Source organism: Chamaea fasciata, unplaced genomic scaffold (genome assembly GCF_029207755.1).
Source record: "Chamaea fasciata isolate MVZ Bird 193981 ecotype frontalis unplaced genomic scaffold, bChaFas1.0.hap1 SCAF_5, whole genome shotgun sequence".
NCBI classification, from domain to species: Eukaryota; Metazoa; Chordata; class Aves; order Passeriformes; family Sylviidae; genus Chamaea; species Chamaea fasciata.
The window spans coordinates 15,140,954-15,157,093 of NW_027094090.1; the positions used below are offsets into that span (position 1 = coordinate 15,140,954).

General features: G+C 44.5%; 1 protein-coding gene across 1 annotated transcript in view; it reads right to left on the reverse strand.

Moving 5' to 3' along the window:
• Window positions 1–7,383: 7,383 nt before the first annotated feature.
• The window catches only part of CELSR1 (cadherin EGF LAG seven-pass G-type receptor 1), a 165,086-nt gene continuing 156,329 nt past the window's right edge, over window positions 7,384–16,140 (reverse strand). The window contains exons 29-35 of the mRNA XM_066182932.1: window positions 14,574–14,699; window positions 14,129–14,265; window positions 13,549–13,652; window positions 12,602–12,769; window positions 11,502–11,744; window positions 10,932–11,196; window positions 7,384–9,598 (exon numbers count right to left, since the gene is read on the reverse strand). Coding sequence (XP_066039029.1) covers window positions 9,574–9,598; window positions 10,932–11,196; window positions 11,502–11,744; window positions 12,602–12,769; window positions 13,549–13,652; window positions 14,129–14,265; window positions 14,574–14,699 — 1,068 coding nt within the window. The 3' untranslated portion in view covers window positions 7,384–9,573. The remainder of the gene's footprint in view (window positions 9,599–10,931; window positions 11,197–11,501; window positions 11,745–12,601; window positions 12,770–13,548; window positions 13,653–14,128; window positions 14,266–14,573; window positions 14,700–16,140) is intronic.

Genomic DNA, 16,140 nt, shown 5'->3' on the forward strand with positions numbered 1-16,140 from the left:
GTGTTTGCCTTGGCTTTTAGTGCGGAGAGAAGCTGTCATCCTCCCATTTCAAGACTGAGCATTCACTCTTTTTAGCTGCTTTCTCTCTTTAGTTGCAAACCACAGGGAACAAAGCTGCTGTTGTTTTTATAAAGCTTTATCCCCTTTCTTCTTTTTTAGAGTATGTCTATATTGTTAGAATACTTACAGGCAAAAAAAAAATCCAAATTTTGGGATGCAGCATTTAAATTTGTATACCCTTATATGTGTGGATATTGAATCCAGCCCCTATGGACAAGGCTGAGCTCTCCCTGGAAGCTGGGAGATGAGTGTGTGCAGCCTCCTGTGCAGGCTCTCCCCCGAAGGCAATGAGGTGGGACTGGAGTGCAGGTTCACAGCACAGCCTCTGCTGCCGGGATTTCAGGATCATGCTGTTTCAGAGTAAATACAATTTCTCCTTCCACCTTTATTCCCCATCCAGAATTTTTTAGCCTCTCTTTGTCCATGAGAACCCTTTCATCTTGGAGGCTTTAGCACAGGGAGGGCCAGGGGAGAGTCTCTGCTGTCCCTGCTTGCGCAGGACCAGTTTGGGTTCTGCAGCCAGGGTCAGCACAAAGATCCGCAGGGGCATCTCAGTGCCACCAAACAGCCTCGGGTTTGATTTTAAAAACGCTTTCTCTGCATTTACATGTATTTACATGCTTTAAAGCATTGAACAAAAGGAACTTATCGATGATAAATGCGAAAATCGCACCAACATGGTACGCACCAGTGGTGCAGGGAAGTGATGTGCCATTTCCAGCTTCAGCACCAGGAGGCACCAGGGCATCACGGTCATCCCTCCCAACCCTGGGCAACATTGGTGCGTGATCGTGGCAATTAGCACATCTGTAATTGTGAGTTCTTGCCTTTTGTTCTAGATTTTTGCTGAGCCGGTCCATTGGAAGAATTGCTCCTCGGTGGGTTTGCTTACGGCAGGGATGAAGCTGTCCAGGCATGTCAGCTCAGCCATGAGCTAGCTGAGAAGCAGCAGCTCTTAAGAGCCGAACTCTCATTGGGGTTGGGCAGAGACCATGGTGCAGGTCAGCCCAGTGATGGCCCCAGCAGCAGGGTAATCACACGCATTTTCGTCAGAGTTCAGGTCCTACCTGCCCTCTTTCCCCTGTGCCACGCTGTGCAGTCATTTGTTTCCTGGTCACACTCAAATTTCCTCTGGTTCTTCAATGGGCGGAGGTAAACAGGAGAAGTATTTTTTTTTTCTCTTGAGAACTAGTACCAGATTCTTACGCTTCTTTGAATATGTGAGGGTTCTGATGAACACTGACTTTTGGGTTTTTCCTTTCCTAAAATGTCTTGTTTTTTACTTCAGAAGCTTGAGAATGAAGTCAAGTGAATGGACTCCTCATTCTATGCAGGCCTGCAGCATACAGAGTAATTTTTTCAATGCAAAAGAGTTCCCAACTCATTCTGCAAGTTTAAGGTGCTGGAACCAATTAAACACATGGACAGATACCCCTTAAACAAGACCGTACCAGGAGAAATGAAGGTGTTTTTGGCTGGCTGCCCCGCTCTGGACTTTGATAATTCAGTGGCACCTTTCCCATTCAATAGCACCATCTTTTGAGGAGGCTCCCAGGAAAATAGCAGTCTTGTAATTACATCGTATCAGTCCCTGTGGTGAAAAGTAGCAGAAGGCCTACTTCCAGGAAGAAGATTCATCAAGAGAAAAGTGACCTGACTACTCTGTCCCGGATTTCTCTAGAAGTTCTGTGGGTGCTTATGACAGAAATTCCTCTGGTGCCTTGCATTCCTGCAGAGCTCCTGCGTTTGTGTCTCTGGGGCTGTATGGGCTGGCTGTAGTCTGCAAACAGCTTTGGTGGCAGTTCTGGCTGGCAGATGGGACATCTGGGTTATATCAAAAAACTTCAGGTTGGACTCCTAGACAAATGATGAATTCTTCCTTTTCTTCAGGAATGCCCTAGGGAGGAAAGAGACTCAAGATATATGTAGCACTGAGTTTGTGGGAGCCAGCTGTTTCATCCCTCTGTGCATCCAGATCTCTATTTCAATGAAATTTGATCAGAGCAGAGACAGGAAGTTCAGCCATGTCCTTGGGAGCAGGGAAGATGCCCCATGTGCTTCTCTTCCCTGTGGCAGGTACTGTGGAGAGTTCCTCTGTCTGCCTCCCAGTCTGCTGTGTTCTCCAGGGCTGATGAACACCAGCACAGCAGGAAAATCCTGGGCTGTGCCCACTTCTCAGTGCAAAACAGAAGGAGAGCCTGAGTATAAACCAGTGATGGAACATTTCTTCTCTCATTTGAAGGACTTCAGTGAAATCTGCATCTAAAAAAAGGCAATACAGATGTCTTTGGAAATCTGTCCATCTCAAAGGCTCTGTCCCTAGCCTTGCTGCAGCTCCTGCCTGGTGGCAAAGCAAATTCAGGTGGTCTGCTATGGTCTCATTACACTGGATGAGGTTTGTATGAAACTATAAATATCAAAGAAGGATGGATTGTAAACATAAAATGGACTGGTATGCAAAAATAGGATAACTAGCCATGTAGCATCTGGTGGATTTCAGATTGGTGCTGGATTAAAGGTAGCTTTTATTTTAATCTAGTCACTTAATTACTCTTCACACATTTTTATCTCTCCTCTCTGAGAGTACACTAAGGACTCTGTAGGCCATGTCACACCAACAGCTCCATGGCTGTTAGCAAATTTCCTATATATAGTAAAAATGTGATCAATCTATTACAATCACTTTACGTACTATTAGTACTTATTCATATAGTAACACCTTTAGAAATCAGTCAGAATAATCTACACTGGGTTTAAATATTAAAGGTGTTTTATTGGTACAAGATTGCTACACTAAGTTAGTTTTACGCCTACTTTTTAGGGTGAAGGAGACAGCACAAGAAGAATCTTGGAACTGATTAGTAGCCAGGTGTGAGCCTTATTTAAGACACAACCATTTCATGGAGCAGAGACTGTCCTCATGTGGTGTGTCTCCTCTGCACTGCAATTCAACGGTGGTGCTTGAACTCCACAGCAAGCAGGGGAATTCAATACTGAGAGGAGAGCTGAAACTGATGACTTTGAGAGTTGAGACTGATAACTTTTAAGGTGGCTCGCTGCAAGCTGCCTTCTTTCTGAGGCGAGAGGAGAGCATCACTGATGGATCAGGAGAAACATGTAAATACTGTCTAAGCACAATAGATTGATCCTGGGAATTAGAGCAGGCAACTCTGCTCTGGTGCTTCTTGTCACACCTGTCCAACCCTTTAATTACAATGGACTTCTGTAGCTAATGCTGCTGTGCTGAGCACCTGCCATGAAAAGCCAGCCCAGTGGAGGCCAAGCTTGAACCTCCTGTGTTGAGGCATGTACAACACAGATGGAGCTTGCAGAAAATCCCAAGGGATGCACAGTGTGTCTGTGTCACCACAGAGGCAAACTAAACACTCTGCAAGACACAGGAGTGCTTTGTTGCTGGTCTGCTCCAGCAGAGGAAAAGCCTTGGCAGAAGCCCCTTTGGGTTTACCTCAGTTGCAATGGCACTGGCTCTGTCACGGATCTGCCCAGAGGGAAGTGATGCAGAGTTCCCTGTAGATGATTGAGGGCCTGCCCTGTCACTGAGTGGGAAAGAAAGAAAATATACAAGCTGCTTTTGGATTGTGGTTGGCATAACCTAGATAAGATCGGCCAGGAATGTTTTTCCTTGGACAACCTGGTGGAGAAAGCTGTGTGTCACGTGTGCTTTGATGGCAGCTTGGTCCCTCCTGACCACCTGCTCACTCCCATTCTTTTGGCCATTTTGTGCCAGCAGCATGAACCCTAACCCCTAAAACCCCTAAGCCAACTAGGCTTTTCCCTGATCTTTTCCATCCCTGAAACCTGTGCATCTGTAAGTGAAGGAGTTTACCATTCTAGGTGTTTCTGTTTGTTTTATTCAGGAAATAAACATGTAATTAAAGGTATTGATTTTTCTCAAAATTGATGCCCAATTCACTGTTTCCCCTGGAAACTTGTTCACTTTGCTGGCTTCCAACCACAGCAGCTGCTGCTTTGTGTGGGATTCAGTGGGATATTCCTAACCTGGAGGGTCATTCACAGGGACCCTCTGCTTCAGCTGCCCTGTTTATACATACACAGGATTTCCCATGCTCGCTGTTTTCTTGAGTGCATTAATATCTAACAAAAACACAGACCCAGCTCTATGTTCTCCACTTGGAAAGCGCAATACATGCTGAATATGCAAACAAGATCATTCAAACTGAACTTCCAAAAAGCTTCCATCAAATAACCAAAAGCAAGAGGTTTTCCTACACACTAACCCAAGGGATTGGTGGTTTTGCAAACTGTTATATCTCTAGAGGGGAAAAGCCCTAACCTGTAAGAAACTAATACAGCAAACCAGCTGCTTGCACTACAACTATTTTAATGGAAGAGTGGCAGCACCTGGAAAGCCAGAGCTGTGAGCTCATTTCTATTTCCTCGGTGCATCTCATGTAAAATGGAGGCTTTGTGGAGGTCAGGAGGAGCTCCAGAAGTCAGGGCATGCTGGGCAAGACAGCCTCATGTTTTGGCTGAGGATGGCCCTGGGACACACGGCAGCTGTGAGAGACAGGGCACCTTAAGCACAGTTCTCTCCTTAAGAGGTGTCTCAGCTCTGCTCCACCTCTGCGGTGTCCCCTGACCCAGTGCAGAGGCTGGGCTCTCACAGCATCTCCATGAAGCATCAGTGCACAGGGAAATCAGTCTGGGCCTCCCTTCAAATAAAGACTGTGTTCAGACTGTGCAAAATTAGAGTTTGAAGGAGTGGATACTCTATTCAGAAGTATCTTTGAGCAGAGGGATTGGCAGCAGCAGGTGTCTGACCAAGGCAGAAGGGGACACCCCAGCACAGTACAGAGCTCCAGGGGGCTCCTGGGGGCACTTATAAATGCTTTGAAGTATTTAGAGAACAATCATGAATTAACACAGTCTCTTTGCCACACACACTTCAGATTAATCTAATTTTCTTTAATACAGTGCCTGGCACAGTGGATAAAGAAGCAGCAGCAGCAGATGGAACATGTCTTCAGTAAAAGGTTTGATACCACCCCACACTCTATTCTCACACACGAAACACTGTCGGTGCAGCTGACTTTAATCAATATGAGGCAGGCGCAAAACTTGCTTGGCGAGAAGTGTTACAAAAGCCCTCTTGGGCTTAGTTTTATTTGGTATTTTCATTCATGGTTTGAATGATGAAATAAAAGGTAGCTTGTAAAGGTTGCAGATGCTGCCTCCAGGTATCCTTGTGGGCAGGACGAAAATCCAAAATGAGTCTGAGAAACTGGATGGTGGATCCAAAAATCAATAGACTAAAATGGAAAATGAGTCCAGTACAAATTGCTACTTTTAGGGAAGAAAAGTGAATTGCACATGTGTGAACAGGAGCATAAAGGCAGGGCAGAACCTCTGCAGAAGAGACTGTGAGGCCCAAATGCATCCCAGACTGGTCCTGGCACTGCAGCTGGTGTTGGTGAGGACAGCGGTGATATCTCACCAGGGCTGCTGGGGATCTCCTTTGTGTGATCCCCCAGATCTTGGCAGGAGCATCCTCTGCAGCAGAGCGGGCTGTGTGCCTAAGCATGGCTTCAGGATTCAAATGAATTCAAATGAACTTACCATCCTCAGAAATACTATTGCAGGCTATTGGCAATTCTACTGCAGTTATTGTTAAGGACTTCAGACAGAGCCCTGCATATATTTGAATATATTTGAGTATGTTGAGTTGTTGAAGGGGCTGGACTACATGACTGCTTATGTTACTGCAGCCTTACCATGCCATGCTGCTGCCAGTGGTGTATCTCTGATGGAATTTTATTCTACAATTTGCTTAGGCCAAATATCATTGTAAAGATTAGGACAGAAAAAGTGAATAAAATGGAGATTTAAAAAATTGTATTTCCTTTCTTTGGGGGTGTTGGCAGGCCTACTGCTTGCATTTTGTGGACTGCTCTGGTCTCTCCTCTCCCTGCCACCACCAAAAAGGCTATAGTTGACCTGGTAATGGGCAAGGAGAAAGGCTAAAAGGTACAGCAGTGTTTCTGCACATGGAACAGTTACAGAGATCCAAGCTGCCCAGCTGGAAAGAGATTACTCAAGTGCTCTAGGACAGAGCCTGTCTCTTTCTTTGACCTGGAGAAGGTGACTGAGATGATTCTTACTGCCTCTCCTGCTGCAAGCAACAAAGGTGTCCATCCTAGGGGACAGGAATGAAGCTGAAGGAAGAAATTTTTCTTGGTGCTTGTGATTGAATCAGGCAGCCCACTGTGTACTAGAAGTTTAAATGGATCCAAAACAACATGAGAGATGTATGAGGGAAATATCTGGGTTGCTGGAGACAAGCACAATCCCTCCCTCTGGGCAGCCCTGAGCTGCAGAGAGCTGGGGGCTGTGGGCCCTGCTGGGGCCACCTTGCAGGGTGTAACATGGGGCTGATAATCCTCTTTTCCTAAACATATGCTGTAGGCTGCTGCTGGAGACAGGATCACAGGCTGGTCTCTCCCTTAACTAACCTGCTTATGTGAAAGCCTGAGGCTTATTTCTGCTTCTCCACAGAATGGTGAACTAATACTTGAGAAAAAACCTCAGTGTTCCACCAAATAATGCACTTGTAGGATAAAATTAAAACTAGTTTCCCTTTGGGATAATTATTTGAGTTTGTTTAGTGGCAAGTTTTGGCAGAGCTGTTTCCAAACTGAAGATCCTGAAGATTTGATTTTTCTCCTAAGTCAGTAGCCAGGCTCTCTCCACCTGGCTTCACACTGGCCAGTTGACAGTGAGAAATATTTTTATTTCCAGAAAGCTGACAAGACATGTGCAGGTCACTGCTGTGCCTTGTAAGATGCATGAATGAGGACTTGCACAACAGCCTGGAAAAGACTGAGTGAGCAGGACCATGGCTTGGCCTCAGCCGGCCTGGGAGAGCCCAGACCGTCGGAGAAGGCCCTTGTCACTCACTGCAGGCTGCCCTGGGCTGGGCTGGGCTGGGCTGGCTGCCACTCCCCTCGAGCTGCTCTCACATGGCCTTTTCTAAATCTGGTGCTTTCCTGGAGATCTGCTTTGCTCTGGCTTAGCAGAGGGCATTTCTCTTCCATGGACCATTTCCCGCGTCTGAAAAATTCTGCAGGTTTGGACTGAAATGCAATGCACTCTGTGGCATCCTGTGCCAGCACAGGGCCCTGGGCTGCAAAGCGGGAGTACATTGGCTGGTTGGTGCTTTACAGCCCCTGCTGCCTCAGTGAGAGATGGGTACCTGTATGTTCCTGCTCCTGCTAATCCCCAGGAAATGCCATTTGGACCCTCATCATCTGTGCTGCACTTAAAAATAAACCACTGGAGGAAGAATACAAGTTCAAAAAATTTCTTAATTTATTGTAAATTCTCCTTTCATCTGTGCTGCAATTCCAGTGTTCTGCACATTAATAAATATACATTTGTTAAAAAAAACCAAACAAACTTCCAGTGTCTAATCTGCCATAAAGCTTTTAAAAAGTCATAAAAATAGGTTTTAATTTTTTTGTCATTAATACAACTGACCCTCATTTACTGCAACAATTCTGATGAAAATAAAAACTACCTACATCTCACTGGGACAAAATATACATACACAGATGTAAGAACAACTATCATGGGTTATACACAATGCCTGAGCACACAGCCAAGTGCCAGACCCTTAAAACATTCAAATAATTTTTCTGTCAAAAAATGTCACACAATATGTTGCATAATTTTTAAAGGAACAGCATCTTTCCTCCCTCTCCCCTTCCAAAGGCCTCCTTGATACTTTGAAAATGCACAGGAATATCATGAAACTGAGATTACAGTATACAGCTTCTCATCGTTTCCTCAATTCCTGCCCAATTTTATTTAGCCCAGTTTTCTGTTTCTTCCCTTCCACACACATTTCCACAAACAATAGGAAATATTTTCCCAAAAGGGCTGCTCTGGTGAGCAAGGAGCTCCTGAAAGCCTTGTTGGCAGAGAGCAGGCACACCATTGTCATCCTTGGAGTAACACGCTCCCACCATGGCAGCCACCATGAGCTCTGCCTCACACTGTTGGATGCAAACTTTCACATCTCACTTTTCCTCCTCTTGTAAACATTGCAGGAAGGTGAAGAGAGCAAACAGGTCACGTTTAACTTTCCTCTACTTTTGAAACCAGCACATTTTGTGAGAAACATGAAAACTTAAGCCTTCCATGAGCTTTTTGAAATATCAGGAAGGCCAGGGCTTTGTCAAAGAGCTGGGCAGTCGAATCTGGACATCTTTTAAGTTTTGTATTTCTGTTTTGATAAGTAATGTGCTGAATCCAGTGAACAAAAAAGAGGAAAAAAAAATACTGCACCTGAGGCAGAACTTGAGCCACGGAAGGAGGGCCCTCTCCTTGGGACATGCAGAGTGCTGGTTTGCTGCAGAGCCAGACCAAGGTCAAAACCTACCATACAATCACACCAATTATTTTCTTGTTCTTGGCAAGGGAAATACTGGTTTGACTTCTTCCAGACAAGGTTTGTGTTGAAACCTTACACAAAGATACGTGTAGTCCTGAAGTTCAGTTCCTGAACACTTCAATGCACTTGTGAGAAGAAATCAAAATACCAAAAAATGAAAAAAACCCAAAGTTTTGTGGGTTTTAGAAGAGGTTATGAGAAAAATGTACTGTGCCCTTAAAGTGTTCCAAAATCTGTTAACAAAACTTATAAATTATAGTCATGGATTTTTATGGAATCTTTACTGTATTACTTTGAAAATTCCATTGTGTCTGAAGGTGGCTTCCATGCAAACCTCAGTTACTTATCAAACGCCAAATTCAAGTAAAATTGTGCAATGTTCATATAAAAAATATCAAAACATCTTTTTAATTGGTTTCCTATTATCAAATTAAGATCAGTATAAATGTAAAATATACAAAGGAACTTTTTCTTTAGCAACACCATACAAAATATATAAAAGTATCTACACTTTTTATATATATATATATATATATAAAGGACTTTTTTTCTTAAGACGATGTGTCCATGGGGGGTGGACAGAGATGCTGGTGTAGAAACCAAAGGACACTTGCTGCAATATTCCTCCCTAGAGCTCAGCAGCCTCAAGGGTTCATGCTGTAGCCATCAAAACTCCACAAGAGACACCTCCTAGTGCTTGTCTTCAGGCTTATTGTAGGTCCACCAGGAAACAATATGTTTTTCCTTGGCTCTCCCCTGTAACAAGCAACCCCTGCAGCAGAGTCTGCACCGTGCACAAGTGTGTATCCATCACAGTGCAACCCTGTGGCCATTTTCATGTTTTCAGCATGGGTTCCTGTGGGAGGAGCGTACCACACAGAGCCCTTACAGCAAGTGCAGCTGGGCACTGTGTCTGACCAGGAGCAGTCAGGAGTCTGCCAGAAGGTGAAACCAGGTGGGAATGAATGCCCACCTCCTCCTCCTCACTATGTGGCCACTCTGATGAAGTCCGAGGCAGGCAGGCGGTGACCTCGCGGTGAGGAGTTGGAGCCGTGCAGAGGTGATCACAATTTCCTGATGGTTCAAATTGAAGTTTCATTACTGCCGCTGTTAGTGAGAAGAAGTGATCATGCAGGCTTAGGGTTAAACAGGCACAGGCAAACCACTCCACCCAAACCCACCTAATCGTTTTTAGCAAGGGCTCATGCTCTCTGAAGTTACTATGCCTTGCCAATCCAGTGCCTGCAAGGGGGGGGTGCTGTCCTGGAGGGGAAGACCAGCTGGGAGAAACAGTTTCAAGTAGTACACAACAGAAATGCTTTAGAGGAAGTTCTAGAGAGGGCTTGTATTTGTCTAATGCTTTGCTGAGGATGCAAGGTTCACACACAGATCTTAAAAGCTGTTAGAAGCCTAGTGTATCAGATGGATTCATGCAATCTGCTGCCAACAGCAGAGCTTTCCATTATGGCAAAGCTCTGGAGACAACACAGCTTCTTAGTACAAGCTGGCGAGTTATTCTCCAGTAATGACTGTGTTACCTGGTAGCAGATTATTCAGTAATGGCTTATTCAAAACATCCATGCTTCCTGGCTAACCAGGATCTATTTCATCAGCCAACTCCCAGCAATGCAAAGATGTGTTTTTATAGTGAGATGGGAATGCTCTGTGCACCCAGACAACAGGAGTATTTGAAGCCTGGTGGGACAGTGCCAGAATTAAAGCTGGGTGAGAAATTTTCTCTCGGTTTGGTGAAAGAATAAGACTATTATTCATGTTAATAAAAAATGAGACTATAGGCATAAAATGCCTGGAAAGACTTTACATATGGCTGTTGTCTTAATTTGAAATGCAAGAATTATGATGAGTAATGAGGTTTCTGAGAATTGCCTTTGGCTGAGAGCTTGCTCAGCCTTTTGCTCATATTCGATTTAGTTTACAATGGTAAATTCACACACTGACTGTCATGCAGCAGGTGGGAATCACATGCCTGGTAATTTAGGATCAGTAGCTTGGTTTTGTCTCCAGCCTTGGGGTCTCCTGCCTCAGCCATGGTTTCCCTCTGCCCTGATGGACACTCACTCCATGTCCCCACAGCCTTGTGCCTTTCCCCACCCAAGTCCTGGCACAGGGTGGCAGGGCAAAGCGAGACTGCTCCTGTCCAAGTGTGCCAGTACCACACTGGCCTGCCTGTTCCAAGCATGCCAGGGTGGCCCAGGAGCAGGTGTCTGCCACAGCACCTCGCCAGTGATACCTGTTTGGGCCTTCTCATGACTGAAACACCATGGCCTGGGGACATAGTATGAGCAAACCATCACGACGGTCACTGGTAAAGGACTCTGGCCATTCACCAGAGGAAAATTTTGCTCATGTGAGTCTGGGGTTGGAAGCTGAAGGGTGAGACCACTGGAGGCCAGCCAGGGCATCCCGATGTGGCACTTACTCTGAGTCTGAGGTGTCAGCATGTCCTGTTCCCACGTGGAGGCTCATGGCCATGCCATTGAGCTGGTCTCGAGACTGCTCCCTCCGAACATTTTTTACTGTTACCCCTGAGTCTGAAGGAGAGCGGACCCCCTCATTTGTCCCTAGGGAAGTAGTCCTGGATGAGACTGTGCTCTGATTGTAATCTGACAGCTTCTCCCGCAAACGATTCTTCATATTCTTATCCACCAGTGGGGGAGGGTAGGTAACTTTATTTTTTAAGATGCCTGTTAAGGAAAAGAGGGAATAATAAAAATTTTTAAGTGTATCAGTAATTTCATTTATCAAGCTAACCACATGCAAGATGTTACATTGTCTATTTCTTACTAAGACTCTAGTTTGGCACTTCATTTCATAACTGAAAGATTAGACTTCAGCAGCTACCTACTAGCTTCCCATGGTGTATCTGGCTACGCAGGTTGGAGCCATTTGGAAAGTATTTTTCCCTGACAGACCTACCTTTCAAACTGATTAATTCTCATTAAGCCCCCAGTCTCCCAATCCAACTATGAGGCTGGGTTGGCTGTGCTACCTTTCCTCTGTTCCGGCTGCTGGTTATTCTGGTGGCCCAGAGGTCTGTTCTCCTTCTGCTGCCCTTCGTTCTCCTTGTCCTGTGGTGCTTCATTGCTGTGGTTCACCTGGTTTTCCCTGTGAAGCTCTACGTTGACCTTGGTCTCTACTTTGAGTTTTTGTTTCCTACCGGGGTCCTCGCCATCGCTGGCTGTTACGCACTCTGTGGGCCAATAGGGTTTCACATGATTGGGAAGGGTATCAACTGCAATGCAAAAAAACACTAGCTCAAAATACACTTTTGATATGTTCTCTCAACTAATGCCTGGCCTCTGTGGCTGGAGAGGAGCTGTGTATCAAAGCAGAGCAGTCCTTCAGTCAGTCCTCGCTGGACTGCACTGCCTTTGGGGCGCATTAAATCCCCCCAAAATCACCTGGTAGGATGGTAGGGTGTCCAAACCCTTCCCAGAGTGAGGTTGCTAGCTCCATTATGGAGAAGTGTGAGGCAAACCCATCATCTCAGTTGTCCAGAGTCAGAGATCCCTCCTTGGGGAGGTTGGTTTCTGAAGGCTGAGGGGTGCCTTTCTAAGTGCCTTAGAATGAGGGGTGCTCATTCTAAGTTGCCTTTCATTAGGACAGGATCAACTATGTTTAGAAATGCCTGCATCTTGCCACACAGAAATTATATTAATGGCCAATGATTGCCAAGTCTTTAGGTCCAGGACCTCCCCAACACCAATGCCTTTATTGCATGAGGAGAGACAGGCATTTCCTGCCCCTGCCGTCAAAACAAGTGGCTTCTTTATCCTCTTTTTCATATGAGATTTTGCTGGCTTGGTAATGCCATGTCCAAGTGCTTTGGGGACCTGCCTGAAAAGCTCGCTCTGCCTTATGGCATTCAGCATTCTGTGTGATTCTGTGTGATTCAGTACTCAGTGCCCCTGCAAACCAGCCTTTGGAAGAAGAAAGGTCTTGAAGCTGGAAGCAACAAGGATCTCTACAGAACCAAGGACAGACGTAGAGATAGATGCTCCCTCAGTCACATGGTAGCGTGGCAAATTTATCCCATCTAATCTAAAGCTGCTTTAGAGCACCACTGCCCTCCCCTCGCACTGGGGGTACCTTTGGGTGTGCTGTGGAGTGGGCCATGTTCATTGTTTTTGGAAGTAGATGTGTTCCACTTCTTCTCTGTCTCAAGGCCATCTTCCTCGCTGTCCGATGAATGGGAGGAGGCGTAAGAACTGCTGTGTTCATCAAGGGACAGCTCACTGTCAGAGTCTGAGTCGTGCTCTGAACATGTGGATGGGGAAACACAGTGGTGAAAGTGTAAATAGGAGTTGAACAAATCTACCTGACAAATGCACAAGGAGAAAGGAAAGGCAGGCATCTAGTTCAGGCCATGACAGGAATGAGCTCCTGCATCTTTAAGTGTATATATATTCAGAAGGTCTGCAGCACAACCACTCAGTTCAGCTAGTGGGCAGGATCTTTTACACGTACAGGACGTGCAGAACAGAGAGGGAACATATATTTGCCTATTTTACATGCAGTAGAGTAACTCTATTGGATCTCAATGAATGCAACACACAGGCAAAACAAGGTATCTAGAAATACCAAGAACTTGAGATGCACTTAAAAACTGCTACAAGGAAACAAAATGGAACATCAAGACTAAAATGAAAGGAAATCAGGCAAGAGGCACTTCTCATTTTTTATACAAACCAGAGAATAGGAGAATATTGCCTCAAGGTCTCAAACATTAGAATTTCTCCAACTAAAAATCAAGAGCAACAGTATGTAATTTGTGAGAAAGAATGGGGACTCCATCAACTGTCAACAGCTGTGACAGCACCAGATAAAAATTAAACTATCACAAACAGCAGATATATGATACTTCCATTCCAGGATTTCCTTGTAAGGCAGCCATTGCATAGCTTGTTATGCCAATAGTATAATGAGAATGAGAACATCTAATTATTCTAATTATTCTTCCTGTTACAGAAGACTTCAAAGAAAGCAATGAGAAGAAGGTGCACAAATGGGCCAAAGCATTTAGACATTATTCTTACCATTTGATTTGGATGGATTCCTATGAAAAATGGAGGAATCTGCTTCAGTCTGACCAGCCCTTGCTTGACTTGAGGATCCACTGAGTTTATGAGCAGCCTCATCCCTTTGAGAAGAAAAACAGAGGACAACCTTCTTGGTCACTATACTGTTCTTAACAACAAAGCAGACATGCAGACATCTGCGGGGATGCCAGCCAGCCTGTGCTTGACTGCACAGCCACTTCACGGTGAGACAGAGGTTATCCTGATGTAGCTATCTGCCTTTCACCACATGAATCCACTCTCAAAAAGCCTAAAGCTAATGAGATGAACTGTGCTCCTTGAGACACATCTGAATTCTAAGAGGCAAGCAGCATGGCCCATACAGGTAACATCACTCTTAGGTTAACCACTGCGCGGTTGGAACCCTGCCCTGAAGACACATGCAACAGAAAATGCACCAAAGAGATTGACAGTCACACAAAACAGAACTGTTAAGACATAAACCAAGTAGCATTTGAACCAGAGTTCTGGATTCCACAAGAGCAATAAAAAAGAGAAAGGCAAGCACCTGAAAGCCATGCACCTGCCACCAGATTACCTGAGAATATAAGCAAGGTAGCTATTGTGGCTCTTGGCTGACCTGACGGTGCTCTCTAGGGAGACAGTGGATTCCCCCATAGTTGTGCGATACATGTTTGGCTCTTCTATATATGTGTTGTTACAGTTCAGAGATCGCTGAAAGGGAAAACAAAAGACATCAAGCAATAGTGAATGATCCTTCCAGAAGCTCACGTTACCTACAAATGTATTAAGTTTCAAGGAACCAAATAGGTTCTGATGCCAGGGAAAATAATTGTTTTCTCTCAAATGTTTAAATTAAAATAATAATACAAACTTTCAAGAGAAGACATCAGTAATCTTCGTACAAGTCGCTGAAAGCAACCATTCACTTCACTTAATTACAGACAAGCCACCTGTAAGTTTATTTTAGGTAACTTCTACCAGCAAGAGGATGTTTTTTCTCCCAATGCTTTTTTCCTTACAGTTAACAATGTAGCTCTTGTTGCAGTGGAATCATCTGGAAGAGGTTTCTTTCCAGTTAAAGTGTTCTTCAAGTGCTTTCTCACTTCTTTGTTAAATACGCAGTGGAAGAAGAAAATGAACAGCCCCTGGATAATTTTAGAGAGAGGAAAATGTAAATGCTTCACTACTACCACATGGCAAATACGGATATTAGAGAATACCCGTTTTGAAACAACCCCTGAATTCTAGTTTGTAGTCCATTATGGTGTATTTGAAAAACAGTAACTATTTTCTTTCTTGACTGAAATGGCGTTGACTGATCTCCTAGCACTTCCTCTTAATTTGATTCCAATTTCAAATGTGCATTAAAGGCCTGGGAAAATATACAAAACTATGCATTTCTCCAGAATTTACAGAGCACAGCTTGATTTGGGAAAAAATCCAAAGGGAACATCAATGTCCCACTAGAAAATATTGCAGAGATTTTAGAATTTGGGATACTGGAGCTTTTACACGGATGATTAGAAAAAATGAATAGCAGCATAGGAGAAATATCACAGCCTTCAGTGAAACCCTCTGGAAATAGGCAGCTTCTGTGAAAGGAGCCCTTAATACTGAGTCTAAGAGAATTTTGGAAAGCCTTGTGAGATGTGAAGAGGTACTGGGAGCAGAGAGGTCCCAACTTTTGTCACCGAAGTTCCTTGGTTAAGCAATAGCTCTGGTGGGAAAATCAGTGAAGTCCCCAGGGCTGAGCAGTTGTTGGCTGCCAGGAACACACATTAACAGCTTTTGCTGGGGGCAGGGCACACACACGTGTGTGCGTGTGTGTCTTCGGATGTATTTGCTCTGAGGGAATTAATGCAGCTGCCAAAATGTTATCAGCTTTGGTTGGACACACAGTATAGAAAAGCCAATACTCACAAAGTTGCAGCTGTACCAACATAATAAGAAGCCTGAATTTCAGGATTTCAGCCAAAGCAATTGACTTAGAGTAACTTCAAACTTCAAGCTCACTTTCTTAACATTCAATCAAATGTGATGTTAGCTGGCACTAGCACTTTGGGATTATTCATTAATAAAATTCACATAAATGTCTCTTTAAAAATACAAGTTCAAAGAAGGCAGTGATGTGAAATGCCACATACCACTGTGCCTCCCTGGGCAGGTTTGGAGAATTCTGGCTGCTGACCTTTGTCTCTCTCATCAGGTTTATGTTTAGTTTCATTTTATTTTAGATTTGTGGAAGCCTGGTTTTACAGCCTGAGTAGGTGCATTTATTTCAGAGCACACTAATTGCAGTGGCAAAATAATCTTCCTCCAGGCTGACCTATCTGCTGTGCTTCCAGGGCACTGACAGCCATCTCCAAAGGAGACCCATCAGACTTCGTTTTCTCTGTGGCTGCAAGTTGTGGTTGTTGTGCTGCAGCTGAGTGTCCTGCAGAAGCTGTTTTAGTACTGCAGGCACCTGCTAGGGCAATTACTGTCATCCTTGGTCACATTCAAATTATGATCACATGAAGATCTGTACTACTTCCATGCCAGGTCTCCTACAATTAACTATTTTATGTATCTTTAATGAACAATTGT